A 19,857-nucleotide genomic window follows, 5' to 3' on the forward strand; every position below is an offset into this window, starting at 1 on the left:
CATTGTTATTAATCCTTAACTAACTATTAATAAATTATTAACAAGTCATTAATAACTCATTAATTAACAGTTTATGAATGATCTATTGACTACTTATAACGAATAGTTATTCTAAAGTGTTACCGAGTATTTTTATATTGCAGTATTGGTACTTTTACTTAAGTAAAGAATTTGAGTACTTTTTCCACCACTGGCCGCCGGGTCTATTGCCTCTCTTCCCGGTAGCTTTTCACGGGAGGGGCCGTCAGGTAGCGTCAGCTGTTGGTAGAGTCCACCGGTGAGAAGTGTCTTCTTGTATGCAAGCTACATAGTCCACAGAAATGGCAAATGCATCCACTGCACCGACTACATTGACGATGGTAGTTACAACGGGGCAGTTTAACGTCATGCCCAGGACACAACACACACACACACACACACACACACGCACACGCACACGCACACGCACACGCACACGCACACACACACACACACACACACACACACACAACAAAGGTTTTGAAGGTGATAAAGGTTTTACAGATGGTGTTAAAGGTTTTAAAGGTGTTAAAGTAGTAGTAGTGTTAAAAGTTTTGATAGTGTTGACAGTGTTGAGTACCGTTATACGTAGTTTAAGATTTTTAGGGTAAAACAGTGGTTGCTAGGGTCTAATAGGTGGTTTCTAGGGTATAATAGGCAGTTGCTAGCTAGGGTCTATTGGTTGCTAATCTCTGAAAAACAGCAGAGGGCGCTGTTTTTCCTTTTTATTTGACGATGGGTTCCCAGATTGATTGGTTGCTAGTAGGGATGTCACGATACCCGGTGTTACTGGTGTTATGGGTGTGCGGGCACACCACCGAGTACGTTACTTGCACACCGATAGCACTGTTTGGGTAAAAACAAAAAGAAGGAAAAAAACGTTTTTCATTTTTTCCTTACAAAAGAATAAAAGTTAATTTTTTTGTGTGGCCTCCATGGTCGTTCTTTAAATTACTAAGCTTGTTATCAATATTTAGTCAGATGGACAGTACATATTGTCTCCGCCTGCTCTCTGCCTCAACGAGTTAAAGAGTGCAGGCAGGCAGGTCACATGCAGGGCACAGAGCCACATAAGCGTATCACGTGACTCGAGCAAGAAGGCCGCTCTAAACAAACTGCAGACGACAAACAATGGCGGAGGCGGGGGATTTGGTGTCAAAACCCAGGTCAAAGGCGCCTGTTTGGCGATATTTTGGTTTTAAACCCAATGCTGATAGGGAACCTGAGAATGTCAATGAGGTTATCTGTAAACTGTGTCTGGGTAAGGTGCAAGCATCTGGAGGCAACACCTCTAATCTACAGACTCACCTGCTATCGAAATCGAAACACAAGAGTGAGGCTGCAAAATTGGGTCTTGCTGGAAAGTCTAGGCCAAATGATTCACACACACACACACACACACACACACACACACACACACACACACACACACACACACACACACACACACACACACACACACACACACACACACACACACACACACACACACACATACACGTCATATCGCGACGCATTGTGATCTTGTAGATCAGCTATTTTCAAAAGATTTTTATACATTTGAATACTTGCATAATGAGTACTTTCTACTTTTGGTACTTTAAGTACATTTTGATACAAATACTTTTGTAGTTTTACTCAAGTCAATTTAGAATTCCAGAATTTTACTTGTAACAGAGTATTTTTCTACATTGCAGTATTGATACTTTTACTTAAGCAAAACATTTGAATACTTTTTCCACTGCAAAAAATGGAATAAAGACAAACATAAGAGTAAAACAGGTAGTTAGTTGAAGCAGAACATATTTTAAAGCAAAAGAAAATAATAATAATATGGTCCAAACTCCCTATATATATATATATATATATATATATATATATATATATATATATATATATATATATATATATATATATATATATATATATATATATATATATATTATAACAGTTAAATGTTCTCTGCATTTAACCCATTCTAAGTAACAGGAGCAGTGGGCGCTACTTAGGCAGAGCCTCAGGGAGCAGTTAGGGGTCAAGTGTCTTGCTCAAGGCCACTTTGACACATGGCTGAGGCCTGGACTCAAACCTGGGACCTCTGACTTCCCAGGCAGGCTCTCTAACCAGGGAACATGGAATAGTTTTATGTATATACTTATTTATTTATGAACGTGTACTGTACATGCTGTTTTTCTACAACTGTTGTCCTGTACCTCCATCAAATAAAATGAAATGTAATTTGAAGCGTGTGAGGTTGCGTGACAAGGAAACAAATACTGTACATTTTCCAAAAGTTTCCCCTCTCTCTCTCTGTATCTTGTTCCATCTGTGAACATCAACTTGAATATCTAGTTTTGGATAGACAATGGTCTAATTGTACCATACAGTACTCGAGTACTGTACTTAAGTACACTTTTTAGGTATTTTTACTTTACTGGAGTATTCCATTTTGACCAAGAAGTCTGTGCCCAATATATTACGGTCCTTTGCCTGCTTTTGGGTACCGACCCACTGATTGAGAAACAGTGCCGTAGAGCAAGGGTCTTCAATGTTTTTGTCTCCGCCAGGCTGAAAGGCATGGCGAGAGAGTATGTTTTGCCCCCTGTCCGTCCGTCCGTCCGTCCTTCCGTGTGTCCGTCCGTCCGTCCTTCTGTCTGTGAGCAGCTAATCTCCGCCACCGTTGGCCAGGTCGCTGTGAAACTGCACACACACACTCCCTTGATGCCACAGCAGAACCTCTGCCCCACATTTTTCAGATCAGCCTGTCATAGCGCCACCATGAGGCCAACTTTTGCCAAACACATTTTTGGATATTACTCCTACAGATTTTGTCCAAACAACACGCAAATCGGTACACAGTATCTCTATAGTCATGTGATCAATACGGATCTCTCCGATTTTCCATATGCCATCCTGATTGCCTAAGATTGTCTTCCAAAGTTTGCAGGATTGGTTCATTTTTAACATTTAAAAAAAAAATATGCCTCATTAATAATGTAATTTCCTATAGTTTGTATAGTTTTAATGTACAGAGATCATTTCTTTTTTGATATTGCACTGTTTAGACTGATGCTAGGTTCTTTGTTGACCTATGATCCTATTACTGAGGCACTACACTGTCTCTATGCATTTGATGTACGTGTTTACCTTGTTTATTGTAAATCACGCTGGATTAAGAGCATCTGCTAAATGCCTAAGTTGTAAATTGTAAAATTTAGGTCTGTTTTACAAACCATACAGTATGGTACTGCACAGGCAACATATTTGTTCACTTTATGGGAAAAAACTGAAGACAAAAGTATGACTAAGTTACAGAAGTGTTACATTTTATCACCAACTTCATGTCATGGTGGACTGGAAACAAAAGTCAGCCTGGGAATATTAATTACAGCGGCCCTCATATTTGTGATTAAAGAAATAATAATAATGATAAGTAGTGAAAGCTCATCTGTCAATCAAATAAATACAATAAAATAAATACAAACTAAAGGGCCCCAGCATGATAATCTATAGGGCAAGACCCCTATGGTCTTCTTTACAAACCAGTATTGTACTGCACATGGCTTATGAAACTATCTCATATTTTGACACTACTTGCCTTTTTTTTTACGTTATGGGAGGAAACTGATACAAAAAGACAAAATAAGAGAGAAGTGAGCAGTTACAGAAGTGGTCAATTTCATCATCAACTTTATGTTGAAATTTGTTGACCAGTAAATCATATTTCACACTAGATATACTGTAAATGGTGCTAAATAGCAGAAGTGGTTCTCTGACACGTGCAATGTTCGAATCCAGGTTGTGTTAGAATTAGAATGTCGGAATAATAGGGGGGGGGGGGGGGGAATATCAGCACTACACGTTGAAACCATGTCAATTCATTGTTGGGCATTTCAACATTGAAAAACCATCATCTATACTAAATTGATTCAACAACATTTTTTCAAATGTTGAAATGGTATCTGTAATTAAACATTGAATCAACATAGCTTTTTCAACCTCAACCAAAAATAACCAATCTGACCAAAATCCAACATTGAATTAATGTATTTTGCTATCTGGGCAGGGACCACATGCAATACCTTCACCTTAATCTAATGACAGAGGTTATAGTAAGTAAAACAGTTCATTTCCTTTGTTATGAGATATGTTTGTATTGAATTTATGCCCCTTAAAGGTTTGGGTGTGAAGCAGACAAGATTTAGCTCTATTTCAAGCAAAAGCAAAAGCTGGTGAATAGCCTAAGTAATTGTAATTTTCAATAGCCATAACGGTACAAAAAATGTACGTGAAATTATCTAATTAAATCTACAGTATTTGAATGGAAGTGGAAGATTACTGAGCTACACAAATTGATTTAGAAGTAAAAAAAACTCCCTCCAAACTCTTTGAATACACTGGATGTGTCAAATGCAGATATCAGCATTAAGTCAGCAGAAAAATGCATCATTACTCCCCCTCCCATTAACCCCAGCCCGCCACCCTGTGCCGCTCAGAATTTTAGGTTGCATGGCACCCCTGCATGGCACCATTCCAGGACCAATGCCCAGAGTTCCTTGGAATCAGGTTAAAAGGGCGTTAGGGTTTACACCCCTCTCTCTCCTACCATATAAATATGACAGGGAACAGCAGCCTGTACACATCTCTCAACATTACTAGACCTCGACACAAAGAGCTCAACTCTAAACCACAACAATGGCAGACTACATTAATCCGGTAAGTAAGCTTTTTCCACATCGGTTATCGGTTTATATATATATATATATATATATATCGTCAGGTGCTATACAAAAGTATAGCACCTGACGAAGCTCACGGCGAAACGTGTCGTGCTAATAAAATACTATAATGCAGTAGTAAGTTGTCCATCTGTTCCCTGGAGTGTGCAGTCCCTTCTTTGAAGGTCTATTCCCTTTTTTACAATAAATATATATATATTATTGGTAAGATTTATTTGATTAGGAAATAATTATTTGACACAATTCACTTCCCTAAGAAATTGGTGCTATATTACCTGATAGGACAACTCAACTGATTATGATGATGATGATGATGATGATGACGATGCTGTTGATGATGATAAATGTGTCATTCCTCATATGTCCACTAGGGCGTGCCATTCAAAGCCAACATGCCAAGGGGTTTTCCCATTGGCAGCTCCATCTTAATCCAAGGCAAGCCGAACTCCGATGCTGAAAGGTGCATAGATGACATATACATATACATATACATATACATATCTGTCTGTCTGTCTGTCTGTCTGTCTGTCTGTCTGTCTGTCTGTCTGTCTGTCTGTCTGTCTGTCTGTCTGTCTGTCTGTCTGTCTGTCTGTCTGTCTGGTTGGTTGGTTGGTTGGTTGGTTGGTTGGTAAGGTAATACATAGCTGACAATTAGAGGCTCTAGCAGTATTGTACCTTTTCCTATATTAGAATATCCAACGTTTTTGTCAACTTTTGCCTCACAAACAGGAAATACTCTTGCTTCATATTATGCAATGTTTGTATTTATTATATAGATGGATAGACAGACGGACAGACAAACAAATAGATATAGATGGATAGTCACACTATACTACACATCACAACACCCTTGTGCTATGTTAACTATACCACCTTGTGATCGTGTGAACACTTCTTATCTGCGAGAGACGAGAGATGTTTATGGTATTAAGAAAAAAATCACATCAGGAGAAAGTCTGTTAACCTCTTTTCCATCTTTCAGTATCTTAATTGACCTTCATTTCAACGGGGGCGTCGCGTTTCATATCAGCACGAGGTTCACCGAGGACCTAGTGGTGCGCAACACTAAGATGGATGGGAAATGGGGTAAAGAGGAGAGACAAGGACCCATGCCCTTCAAAAGAAACAAGACATTTGTGGTACACTATAGCTTAATACCCAATACATTTAATTTGCACTTGAGCTTGTACATCGGCTATTTTTGTCCCTGTGACGTTGTGAACACTAATACCATCATGTGTGTTTTATAGTTGAAAATCAAGGCTGAACCGGACAACTTCAGTGTCATGTCCAACGATGTCGAAGTCTTTAACTACATCTACCGCTACCGTGAAATGGATCGCATCGACACAGTGGAGGTGCATGGAGACCTGAAACTTATCTATGTGGTTACAGACGCGAACGACCAACATGACCAACTTCACTTACCATGATGACATCATCTACAGGAGTATCATTATAAGCTTTATTCTACAACTTTGTATGATGCTAATGTTTTGTTATCATTTCATGATTTTATGAATGGTCAATTGTCAATTTTAGCATAAAATATTAATTGATTCTCAAGAATAAAGAAAGGCTTTTCTTTTTAATACACTTTATTGAAATTATTCAGGTTTTACAAATAATGCATGGTTACATAACATGTTAATAGACATTTCAATACATGGTAGACATTTCAATACACGTTAATAAATATTTCAATACAAAAATTTAGTGTTTTTCTTTTTTTTTTACATTGTCAATAAGTGCCATGGCTTCAGTTTTTTTCCTCTGGAGTCAATTGTTCTTTGCCTTTTTAGCTCAGTTTTGATCTGTTTAAAGACCACCTCTCCAGAGATGGACTCCTGGTGTATCACCATGGCACATCGCGTTTTCCATAGTTGGTTGACCACAGTGCACACCACATACCAAAGGAAATCTTGGTCCATGGCAGACATTCTTTCATCGAATACTCCATACATTACAGCATTATAAGGAACATTTATATTAAAACCAATTTGTGCCATTTTCCCCCAAACATATTGTGACCTCTGACAATCTAAAAGCAGGTGTTCAACAGATTCGTCCTCATTACAATTATCTATAGGGCAATTAACTGTTTTCACAAAACAGCTCCATTTCACTACTGCTCTTACTGCCAGTCTCCTCACTGAGACCAGCCACATCATCCCTCTTTTTTTCAGTAATGCTTTTATTCCAAATATTTTTTATACACAGAGAGTCATTGAGACCTTATAGGGGAAAATGCCACCATAAAGGTCATCACACACTTTAACATAAATTTGTTTACTGGGCATTTCAGGCCAGTCAATATTTAAATGTACAACTTTGCTGACTAAATCCCCATACATAATTTTAAAATAAGGAACAGAGCTCCTTGCACAACCCTTCTTTTTGCTCCAACTCACCTATCCACAAGGCTCCTCTTTTCATACTGGAAGCCACATTTTTGCAAAAAGATATTCTTAATTTGAGTCCGAAATCCACATTCCCAAGCCCGCCATCTTTTTTGCTTTTGTACATCAAGCTTCTTTTTGTAACCTCCCTGGTAGTTCCCCATATAAAATTAACAAACTTTTTATTGATTTCTTTCAATGTCTGGTCATTGTTGCCAAAAATAAGCCACAATACATGTTTTTATGATAAAAATCTTTGTTCGATAACCACATTTTTGGTTTTCCCATTTCTCCAATTCTTCTTTTATTTCGTTGTCCTTATTTTCCCAGTTTTTCTCGTAACAACTTTTATAGCAAAATTTTATACCCAGAACTGTCATTGTGGTTGTGTCTTTTATACTAACTATAGGCCGAGCTTCCCTCCTCCCGAACCAGACAGACACCTTCTGTTTTGTCGTGGTTCAGCTTTGACCCTGAAACCTCTTCATAAAGTGACAGGTGCTCATTAACAATATCTAACTCTTTCTGTTTTTTTTATTATGATGGTGATGTCATCGGCATAAGCCAGGACGACTACCCGCTCACCACCACTAGTTTTTGTTACTGTGAGCCTTTTGTCGTTTTTAATTCTCCTTAATAATGGGTTAATAGCTAAAATATAGAGGGCTGCCGACAACAGACACCCTTGTTTGACCCCCCTCTTAATTGCGAAAGCCTCAGTTAAGACCCTGTTTACATTAACCTGCACTGTGGACTCGGCATACAACACTTTAATTATATTAATGAAATCCTGTCTAAAACCATATACTTTTAAAACTTCCCACAAATACTCTCTAGAAATAAAATCAAAGGCTTTTTTCTGGTCCAAGCTTACAATAAAAAATTCATCCTTTGCATAATCACACGTAATGTCTCTTAAAATTCCCAAATTATCCCACATCAGCCTTCCCTTAATGGCACGTGTCCGTTCCTTTTCAATAAGCCCCTCCAAATCGTTATTTATCTGATTAACCACTATTTTTGCGAGTATTTTATAATCAACGTTCATAAGTGTAACATGTCTCCAATTATCTAAATTATGTGATGACCCTTTTTTATATATTAGCGATATAACTCCATGATAAAAGGATGCATTCATTTTGCCTGCCTTGATTCCATCGTTAAGAGCTGTAGTTAGCAGATCCAATAATTATTCAGTACAAGAGAGATATAACTCACTAGGTAGACTGGGCCCGTCTGGGCCCGGTGACTTACCCTTACTTAACTGTGATATTGCTTCCCTTACCTCATTTTTAATAATTTCCCCACCCGCAGAATTAAGGCCAACCTCGCTCAAAGCATTGAAATTGAGAAAGGCGTGCAGCTTTGACTCATTGATAGGGATTTTCTGGTACATTTTTTCACACAATTCTCTAATGGTTTCTCTTTTTTCCTTCTCCTCCTCTATCATTTGCCCATTATCATTTAGGATTACACTGACATGCTTATTTTGGAGTTTCTTTTTATGTATACTAAATAGGTTAATGATATCACTCGAACCTTCTGAGTCACCCATCCCTGCCTGTAGAAAGAAAGGCTCCCCCCCCCTCATCAAACAACAAAATGGGTTATGTGGAATATGTGAAACTGTTTCTGCTTCACTCCTAGAGTGGCTTAGATCTTGACTGCTTTAAAGACCCCGTAAACAGGAAGTACCCTAACCCAGTATGAGTAGGCCTACAAGCAGTTTTGTGTATTCCATTTTTGTCAGACCACAGAATAATAAGTAATAAACCACCGAGACAAATTAGAGTGATAAAAAAGACAAAAAAAAGGATATAGAAATTGGTTTCAAAGTCATGAAAAATAAGCTGTAGTTCTTCTTGATTGATTGATGTCTTTATTGATCATGAAATAAAACATTATGTCACATGTAACATACATCTGACCCACCATAATCAAAAGGATGACGCAAAAAAGCTTACAGCTTGTTTCCATTGCGGTCCCTTCCATAATGTGTTGGTGAGGTCACCTGTTGGGGTCCTCTGAAAGGGGGTCCAATGGTGCGCCTCGCCAGTCCGGATATTACGTTTGTGATGTTGACCCACCATTCACCGTACGCATTTGACAATTTTAATATAGGATAGGCCACGTCCGATTTTATTGAATTTCGTTTGCTATCCCTTGGCCTTATGACAAGGGATAGCCTAAAAATGTGTAGAATAAATAAAAAGTTTCAACATTTTTGTCAACTAAAATTTGCGTTTGAGCCTGCAAAACATTTATTGGCAAGGCGCGAGACAGGTGGCTTGTGTAAACAAACCGGCGTGTGATTCCAAATGCAAAAAAATAAAGATAACTGATAGTAGGGGGAATTATGTGAAAAATCATTACGCGGTGGATACAGGCATGACATTTGGCACACATGTAAACTGTAAACAAAGCACCATCATTTGGTGCAAATGTGTGTGCATGTCTGTGTGTAGGGGACACAGAGAAACTGTCAGAACCTTGCCTAAAACATCCGGGACAACGCTCCATACGTCCCAGACTTCCAAACTGTGGAACAAACTCCACTTTGCAGTTAGAACTGCAGACTCACTCCCAATTTTCTGCCATAATCTGAAAACACTCCACTTTAGCCTGTAGCACTTGACCTAGCCTTGACGACCATGCAGTCTTATGCAAAGGTTAAAATATAATTTCCTATAGTTTGTATAGTTTCAATGTACAGATCCTTTTTTTTTTTTTTGATATTGCACTGTTTAGACTGATGCTAGGTTCTTTGTTGACCTATGATCCTATTACTGAGGCACTACACTGTCTCTATGCATTTGATGTACGTGTTTACCTTGTTTATTGTAAATCACTCTGGATTTATTTTAGAGCATCTGCTAAATGCCTAAGTTGTAAATTGTACATTTTAGGTCTGTTTTGCAAACCATACAGTATGGTACTGCACAGGCTTATGAAACATATTTTTTCACTTTATGGGAGAAAACTGAAGACAAAAGTATGAAGTATGACCAAGTTACAGAAGTGTTACATTTTATCACCAACTTCATGTCATGGTGGACTGGAAACAAAAGTCAGCCTGGGAATATTAATTACAGCGGTAATTAAGTAGTGAAAGCTCATCTGTCAATCAAATAAATATAGTAAAATAAATACAAACTAAAGGGCCCCAGCATGATAATCTATAGGACAAGACCCCTACAGTCTTTTTTACAAACCAGTATTGTACTGCACATGGCTTATGAAACTATCTCATATTTTGACACTTTTTGCCTTTTTTTTACGTTATGGGAGGAAACTTATTGCAAAAGTGAGCAGTTACAGAAGTGGTCAATTTCATCATCAACTTTATGTTGAAATTTGTGGCCCAGTAGATCATATTTCACACTAGATATACTGTAAATGTTGCTAAATAGCAGTAAAAGTGGTTCTCTGGCTGTGTGTGTGTGTACTTTATTTTTTGTTTTGATTGTATTGCTGTATTGTTGTATTGTGCTTTCTGCTTTGGCAATGTAAACGTATGTTTTCTCATGCCAATAAAGCCCATTGAATTGAAATTGAATTGAATTGTGTGTGTGTGTGTGTGTGTGTGTGTGTGTGTGTGTGTGTGTGTGTGTGTGTGTGTGTGTGTGTGTGTGTGTGTGTGTGTGCGCGTGTGTGCGTGTGTGTGTGTGTGTGTGTGTGTGTGTGTGTGTGTGTGTGTGTGTGTGTGTGTGTGTGTGTGCACGTGCGCGTGTCCACTATGCAGAAACAAGAAGATACATGGTTGGTACAGTATCAATAGTGCAGCAAATATTCAGATGGATTGAAAAACGTATATATTTGTGACAAAACTAAAACTGCAGACTAGAAACAAATCTATGTTTTCCACTGAAAAAAAGAATACCGGTACATTCATATTATTTTTATTTTATTTATTTTTTAATTGGCGTGAATTATTCTTGCCCTAACTAACCCTAGCATCCCTATTCTGGGTATGTCATTGGCAAACTTTTGGTGGAAACAGCAGCGGAACAGAGCTTAACAGCTATTTTTTAGAAAGCTTTTTTTTGTGGTTACAAAACACTCACATACAGTAGTGTCTTGATTGCATCATGCCCTGAACACACATCTCCATTCTGCCTTCTGCATGACTGTGATTGCTTTATGAGGCAAAATTTGCACGCACATTCCCACTAGGCCGCAGAAGAAATGCCACCCTTTTCACATTGCCCTGTTATAGTGCCACCAGCAGGTCTACTTTAGCAAAACACATTTTTGCAACAAAATGCCTCAAATCATGAATGCACGCACATTCCCACTAGGCCGAGGAAGAAATGCCACCCTTTTCACATTGGCCTATTATAGCGCCACCAGGAGGCCACAATAACCTACCTGACCTGGCGGAGACCTGTGCTCCGAGGAGCACTTTTTCTAGTTATTTACTGAGATATGCTAGTGGTCCAGAGCTAAAAAAAGATTGAGAACCACTGATCTATTCCTTTCCCATGGTTGCCCTTATTCTGTTCTCTTAACCTTCCTTATTAAACTCATGTTAACTGATTCATTGCAACTGTATGAGCAAGCAGAGACATGCGATTGATTATGGGCACATTTCCTAATAATGGTGACTCGACCAGACAATTCGGTACAGTTTCCCTTGAGATTCTAACTCCAATTTCTGTGGAAGTTCTTGACATCAGACTTCCCAGTAACTGATAACATTGATGCGTCATCATACTGTTTCTCAACTAGCGGACGATAAAATAAAATAAAATACAAATCTTCACTTTCCTACATTACTAAATGCATGGTCAGGGACCACATGCAATACCTTCACCTTAATCTAATGACAGAGGTTATAGTAAGTAAAACAGTTCATTTCCTTTGTTATGAGATATGTTTGTATTGAATTTATGCCCCTTAAAGGTTTGGGTGTGAAGCAGACAAGATTTAGCTCTATTTCAAGCAAAAGCAAAAGCTGGTGAATAGCCTAAGTAATTGTAATTTTCAATAGCCATAACGGTACAAAAAAATTACGTGAAATGATCTAATTAAATCTACAGTTTTTGAATGGAAGTGGAAGATTACTGAGCTACACAAATTGATTTAGAAGTTTAAAAAAAAATCCCTCCAAACTCTTTGAATACACTGGATGTGTCAAATGCAGATATCAGCATTAAGTCAGCAGAAAAATGCATCATTACCCCCCCTCCCATTAACCCCAGCCCGCCACCCTGTGCCGCTCAGAATCTTAGGTTGCATGGCACCCCTGCATGGCACCATTCCAGGACCATGTATTGCCCAATGCCCAGTTCCTGGGTATCAGGTTAAAAGGGCGTTAGGGTTTACACCCCTCTCTCTCCTACCATATAAATATGACAGGGAACAACAGCCTGTACACATCTCTCAACATTACTAGACCTCGACACAAAGAGCTCAACTCTAAACCACAACAATGGCAGACTACATTAATCCGGTAAGTACGCTTTTTCCACATCGTTATCGGTTTATATATATATATATATATATATATATATATATATATATATATATATATATATATATATATATATATTATTGGTAAGATTTATTTTATTGGGCAATAATTATGTGACACAATTCACTTCCCTAAGACATTGGTGCTATATTACCTAATGTGATAGGACAACTCAACTGATTATGATGATGATGATGATGCTGTTGATGACGATGACGATGACGATGCTGTTGATGATGATAAATGTGTCATTCCTCATGTGTTCACTAGGGCGTTCCATTCAAAGCCAACCTGCCAAGGGGTTTTCCCATTGGCAGCTCCATCTTAATCCAAGGCAAGCCGAACTCCGATGCTGAAAGGTGCATAGATGACATATACATAGCTCTCTGTCTGTCTGTCTGTCTGTCTGTCTGTCTGTCTGTCTGTCTGTCTGTCTGTCTGTCTGTCTGTCTGTCTGTCTGTCTGTCTGTCTGTCTGTCTGTCTGTCTGTCTGTCTGTCTGTCTGTCTGGTTGGTTGGTTGGTTGGTTGGTTGGTTGGTAAGGTAATACATAGCTGACAATTAGAGGCTCTAGCAGTATTGTACCTTTTCCTATATTAGAATATCCAACGTTTTTGTCAACTTTTGCCTCACAAACAGGAAATACTCTTGCTTCATATTATGCAATGTTTGTATTTATTATTTAGATGGATAGACAGACGGACAGACAAACAAATAGATATAGATGGATAGTCACACTATACTACACATCACAACACCCTTGTGCTATGTTAACTATACCACCTTGTGATCGTGTGAACACTTCTTATCTGCGAGAGACGAGAGATGTTTATGGTATTAAGAAAAAAATCACATCAGGAGAAAGTCTGTTAACCTCTTTTCCATCTTTTAGATTTGAAATATGGCTTAATTTCAACGGGGGCGTCGCGTTCCATATCAGCACGAGGTTCACCGAGGACCTAGTGGTGCGCAACACTCAGATGGATGGGAAATGGGGTAAAGAGGAGAGACAAGGACCCATGCCCTTCAAAAAAAACAAGGCATTTATGGTACACTATAGCTTAATACCCAATACATTTAATTTGCGCTTGAGCTTGTACACCGGCTATTTTTGTCCCTGTGACGTTGTGAACACTAATACCATCATGTGTGTTTTATAGGTGAAAATCAAGGCTGAACCGGACAACTTCAGTGTCATGTCCAACGATGTCGAAGTCTTTAACTACATCTACCGCTACGATAAAATGGATCGCATCGACACAGTGGAGGTGCGGGGAGACCTGAAACTTATCTATGTGGATACAGACGCGAACGACCAACCATGATGACATCATCTACAGGAGTATCATTATAAGCTTTATTCTACAACTTTGTATGATGCTAATGTTTTGTTATCATTTCATGATTTTATGAATGGTCAATTGTCAATTTTAGCATAAAATATTAATTGATTCTCAAGAATAAAGTCTATTGCATCAATAATCAATCTTAGAAAGGCTTTTCTTTTTAATATACTTTTATTATTACTTTAAATTATTCAGGTTTTACAAATAATGCATGGTTACATAACATGTTAATAGACATTTCAATACATGGTAGACATTTCAATACACGTTAATAAATATTTCAATACAAAAATATAGTTTTTTTTTTTTTTTTTTTACATTGTCAATAAGTGCCATGGCTTCAGTTTTTTTCCTCTGGAGTCAATTGTTCTTTGCCTTTTTAGCTCAGTTTTGATCTGTTTAAAGACCACCTCTCCAGAGATGGACTCCTGGTGTATCACCATGGCACATCGCGTTTTCCATAGTTGGTTGACCACAGTGCACACCACATACCAAAGGAAATCTTGGTCCATGGCAGACATTCTTTCATCGAATACTCCATACATTACAGCATTATAAGTGACATTTATATTGAACCAATTTGTGCCATTTTCCCCCAAACATATTGTGACCTCTGACAATCTAAAAGCAGGTGTTCAACAGATTCGTCCTCATTACAATTATCTATAGGGCAATTAACTGTTTTCACAAAACAGCTCCATTTCACTACTGCTCTTACTGCCAGTCTCCTCACTGAGACCAGCCACATCATCCCTCTTTTTTTCAGTAATGCTTTTATTCCAAAAAAAATGTATACACAGAGAGTCATTGAGACCTTATATGGGAAAATGCCACCATAAAGGTCATCACACACTTTAACATAAATTTGTTTACTGGGCATTTCAGGCCAGTCAATATTTAAATGTACAACTTTGCTGACTAAATCCCCATACATAATTTTAAAATAAGGAACAGAGCTCCTTGCACAACCCTTCTTTTTGCTCCAACTCACCTATCCACAAGGCTCCTCTTTTCATACCGGAAGCCACATTTTTGCAAAAAGATATTCTTAATTTGAGTCCGAAATCCACATTCCCAAGCCCGCCATCTTTTTTGCTTTTGTACATCAAGCTTCTTTTTGTAACCTCCCTGGTAGTTCCCCATATAAAATTAACTAACTTTTTATTGATTTCTTTCAATGTCTGGTCCTTAGGAGGAAACATTGTTGCCAAAAATAAGCCACAATACATGTTTTTATGATTAAAATCTTTGTTCGATAACCACATTTTTCGTTTTCCCATTTCTCCAATTCTTCTTTTATTTCGTTGTCCTTATTTTCCCAGTTTTTCTCGTAACAACTTTTATAGCAAAATGTTATACCCAGAACTGTCATTGTGGTTGTGTCTTTTATACTAACTATAGGCCGAGCTTCCCTCCTCCCGAACCAGACAGACACCTTCTGTTTTGTCGTGGTTCAGCTTTGACCCTGAAACCTCTTCATAAAGTGACAGGTGCTCATTAACAATATCTAACTCTTTCTGTTTTTTTATTATGATGGTGATGTCATCGGCATAAGCCAGGACGACTACCCTCTCACCACCACTAGTTTTTGTTACTGTGAGCCTTTTGTCGTTTTTAATTCTCCTTAATAATGGGTTAATAGCTAAAATATAGAGGGCTGCCGACAACAGACACCCTTGTTTGACCCCCCTCTTAATTGCGAAAGCCTCAGTTAAGACCCTGTTTACATTAACCTGCACTGTGGACTCGGCATACAACACTTTAATTATATTAATGAAATCCTGTCTAAAACCATATACTTTTAAAACTTCCCACAAATACTCTCTAGAAATAAAATCAAAGGCTTTTTTCTGGTCCAAGCTTACAATAAAAAATGCATCCTTTGCATAATCACACGTAATGTCTCTTAAAATTCCCAAATTATCCCACATCAGCCTTCCCTTAATGGCACATGTCCGTTCCTTTTCAATAAGCCCCTCCAAATCGTTATTTATCTGATTAACCACTATTTTTGCGAGTATTTTATAATCAACGTTCATAAGTGTAACATGTCTCCAATTATCTAAATTATGTGATGACCCTTTTTTATATATTAGCGATATAACTCCATGATAAAAGGATGCATTCATTTTGCCTGCCTTGATTCCATCGTTAAGAGCTGTAGTTAGCAGATCCAATAATTATTCAGTACAAGAGAGATATAACTCACTAGGTAGACTGGGCCCGTCTGGGCCCGGTGACTTACCCTTACTTAACTGTGATATTGCTTCCCTTACCTCATTTTTAATAATTTCCCCACCCGCAGAATTAAGGCCAACCTCGCTCAAAGCATTGAAATTGAGAAAGGCGTGCAGCTTTGACTCATTGATAGGGATTTTCTGGTAAATTTTTTCACACAATTCTCTAATGGTTTCTCTTTTTTCCTTCTCCTCCTCTATCATTTGCCCATTATCATTTAGGATTACACTGACATGCTTATTTTGGAGTTTCTTTTTATGTATACTAAATAGGTTAATTATATCACTCGAACCTTCTGAGTCACCCATCCCTGCCTGTAGAAAGAAAGGCTCCCCCCCCCTCATCAAACAACAAAATGGGTTATGTGAAATATGTGAAACTGTTTCTGCTTCACTCCTAGAGTGGGTTAGATCTTGACTGCTTTAAAGACCCCGTAAACAGGAAGTACCCTAACCCAGTATGAGTAGGCCTACAAGCAGTTTTGTGTATTCCATTTTTGTCAGACCACAGAATAATAAGTAATAAACCACCCAGACAAATTAGAGTGATACAAAAGACGAAAAAAAGGATATAGAAATTGGTTTCAAAGTCATGAAAAATAAGCTGTAGTTCTTCTTGATTGATTGATGTCTTTATTGATCATGAAATAAAACATTATGTCACATGTAACATACATCTGACCCACCATAATCAAAAGGATGACGCAAAAAAGCTTACAGCTTGTTTCCATTGCGGTCCCTTCCTTAATGTGTTGGTGAGGTCACCTGTTGGGGTCCTCTGAAAGGGGGTCCAATGGTGCGCCTCGCCAGTCCGGATATTACGTTTGTGATGTTGACCCACCATCAGAGGTGGAAAGTAACGGAGTAAATTTACTTGAGTACTGTACTTAAGTACATATTCTGAGGATCTGTACTTTACTTGAGTATTAGATTTCTTTGATACTTATTACTCTTACTCGAGTACATTTTCAAGACAAATATTTTACTTTTACTCGAGTAGATTTCAAGGAAGGCTGAAAAGTACAAGTTACTTTTAGGTTCGCTGGTTGTTGTTTTTTCCCCCTAAAATGCAATTGGGTGTGTGTGTGTGTGTGTGTGTGTGTGTGTGTGTGTGTGTGTGTGTGTGTGTGTGTGTGTGTGTGTGTGTGTGTGTGTGTGTGTGGGGTGTGTGTGTGTGCATATTACACAGTGCATATTATCGACCTGGTGACCTATGATGACATGTCAATGTTGTCAGTTTTTGGGAAGTCAAGAAATTCCACAGAAAAGGAAGATAGAATCTCAAGAAGGGGAAGTGTACCGGATTGCCTGATGGAGTCATCATTATTAGGAAATGTGGCCATATAATTGCAAAGTTAAGGAGCCCAGAGGGCTTGGGTTAAAAAAATATGAAGAAAAAAAAAGAAAGTCTAAAATTAACTTGTGAGGTGTCTAACTAGGGCAGGGGCTTTCAACTGATTGTGAACCAGGGACCACCACCCTGACTAAGACTCAACCTGGGGACCACTGTTGTGTTGGGAGGGGATATAGGCTAAGATTGAATTTTTTTGGTAACACTAACACTATGCATCCCAGGTCTATAATATATTATGATCAGCTTATAACTCTGTATGATTAGAGTTATAAGAACTAAAATATGCATAACCCTTTATAACACTGTTTCTCAACCACTTGTCCATAGACACATGTTCTTAAATAATGACTGTTAAGGGCTTGATATAATTCATTGCACGATACTATGCGCAACACTTTTAATCAAGCCCTTAATTAACAGTCATTATTTAACTGAAATATAATGCTAGTGAGCATGGCGTTTTTGAGTGTTTTTGAGAATTTCTCTTACTTCATCCAGCCCTCTATATTAAACTCATGTTAACTGATGAGTTAGCAGACACATGCTATTATATGGGCATTATCATGATGATGATAATGTCTTTAATTCCTCAAATACAAAGTTAGTAAGTTTCTCCAAAAAAATAAATAAAAAAATAAATACATTTAAAAGAAAATCTTCACTTTCCTACAATACTGAATGCATGATTAGGGACCACATGCAATACCTCCACGGACCACCAGTGGTCCACGGACCACCAGTTGAAAACCCCTGAACTAGGGGTTTTCAGGGGTTTTGAATCCATTCCAACCATTATGTTTGAGTGAAAATGTCTCCCTGGCCATATAATATTGGTATATTGGTTATTGTTAAGCTGTAATGTACAGCACAGTGTATAATCAATAGTAGGGATTGGGGTGTTGTTGAATTGATTCTATTCTGAAAAATAAATTAAGAAAATATTGCTAAACACTTGATAAGAATGTACACCTACTGTGCACATGCTCAGTGGGATACACTGTCTGCATGTGGGGACTTAAAGGAGAATTTTGGACTAAGGTTTTCTTACCTTTTCTATGACGTTATGATATCTTAGGATGAATGGTACAGTAGAAAAAATTCATAACTCCATCCCGGGTCCGCCACAGCTTAGAACGTGCGTGGATAGGCCTTGCGCTAGATCACGTATTTTCATAGCTTTTCTTTTTTTTTTTAGATCTGACGTTCATAGTGACAGAACACTATGCAACCAAAAAAAAAAAAACTTAAGTCTTGCTAGACGAGATTGAAATCTCGAGATTTCGATCTCGTCTAGCAAGATTTCTTTCAGTGTTCTGTCACTATGAACGTCAGATCTCACAAAAAAAAACAACCAAAAAGCTATTAAAATACGCGATCTAGCGCAAGGCCTATTGGCACACGTTTTAAGCTGTGGCGGACCCGGGATGGAGTTATGACATTTTTCTACTGTACCATTCATCCTAAGATATCATAACGTCATAGAAAAGGTAAGAAAACCTTAGTCCAAAATTCTCCTTTAAGGAGCCCAGAGGGCTTGGGTGAAAAAAAATTAAAAGTCTAATATTAACTTGTGAGGTGTCTAGGGATTTTCAGGGGTGCTGCATCTATTCCAAACATTAGTTTTAAGTAAACAATCAACTCATTTTCCATATAAGAACATAATTTATTACATATTGCAGGAAAAATTTAAAGTATTGATGAAACCTGGTGTCAGTCTTACCCAGCCAACTCCTCATCTTCCTCACTCCTTTTCTCGTCTGCCTGGTTGATGTTCTTGCATTCTCCATTACACTTGCCACAAGCAGATATACACTTGACCCCCTGCTTTTTACAGCAGCACCTACGTGTACAGTCTCCCTCACAGTTGCAGCTGATGAATTTCAGTAGATAGTCCGGGTAATGGGGTCTGTGGTAGGGACTGGTGCATAGCCTTCTCCTCCCGGTTTCCAGCATGTTCAGCATGCTTGCTGAACATCTCAAATCTCAAGTCCCCCAAGTCTTATGGTGGTTTCCCGTGGTACATGAGTTTGAAGATTTCACAGCCGGCTGCGATGATGGCATCTTTCTGGGCTTCGATGTCAAGAAAAACGTCCATGGCTGTCTCGGCTTGGTCCGTCTTGCAGAGTTTACGTAGTATAGTTGGTTTGCCAAAAAACAAAAATTGAAATCGTCAAACTCATGTACCACGGGAAACCACCAAAAGACTTGGGGGGAGATTTGAGATGTTCAGCAAGCATGCTGCTGCTGGGAATATCAGACCAGAGAAACTGCCCCCGACTACAAGAGCTGCAG

At 38.3% G+C, this 19,857-nt stretch overlaps 2 protein-coding genes across 3 annotated transcripts; both read left to right on the forward strand.

Moving 5' to 3' along the window:
• Positions 1 to 4,663: 4,663 nt before the first annotated feature.
• LOC308079871 (galectin-5-like) lies at positions 4,664 to 6,325 on the forward strand. 2 transcript variants are annotated; one of them, XM_080421491.1, is made up of 4 exons: positions 4,664 to 4,734; positions 5,129 to 5,217; positions 5,740 to 5,896; positions 6,008 to 6,325. In XM_080421491.1, the coding sequence occupies exons 1-4, from the start codon at positions 4,714 to 4,716 to the stop codon at positions 6,188 to 6,190; spliced, it is 450 nt and encodes a 149-aa protein (XP_080277617.1). In that variant the 5' UTR covers positions 4,664 to 4,713; the 3' UTR covers positions 6,191 to 6,325. The 2 variants fall into 2 exon arrangements, 1 of the variants encoding a protein (XP_080277617.1); XR_013932643.1 differs by lacking the exon at positions 5,740 to 5,896.
• A 6,189-nt stretch (positions 6,326 to 12,514) lies between these two features.
• Positions 12,515 to 14,093, forward strand: LOC308079394 (galectin-5-like). Its single transcript, XM_080420860.1, has 4 exons — positions 12,515 to 12,608; positions 12,900 to 12,988; positions 13,521 to 13,677; positions 13,789 to 14,093. The coding sequence occupies exons 1-4, from the start codon at positions 12,588 to 12,590 to the stop codon at positions 13,951 to 13,953; spliced, it is 432 nt and encodes a 143-aa protein (XP_080276986.1). The 5' UTR covers positions 12,515 to 12,587; the 3' UTR covers positions 13,954 to 14,093.
• Positions 14,094 to 19,857: the final 5,764 nt, after the last annotated feature.

This window comes from Gymnoscopelus braueri (genome assembly GCF_963280865.1).
Source record: "Gymnoscopelus braueri genome assembly, chromosome: 23".
Classification (NCBI taxonomy): Eukaryota; Metazoa; Chordata; class Actinopteri; order Myctophiformes; family Myctophidae; genus Gymnoscopelus; species Gymnoscopelus braueri.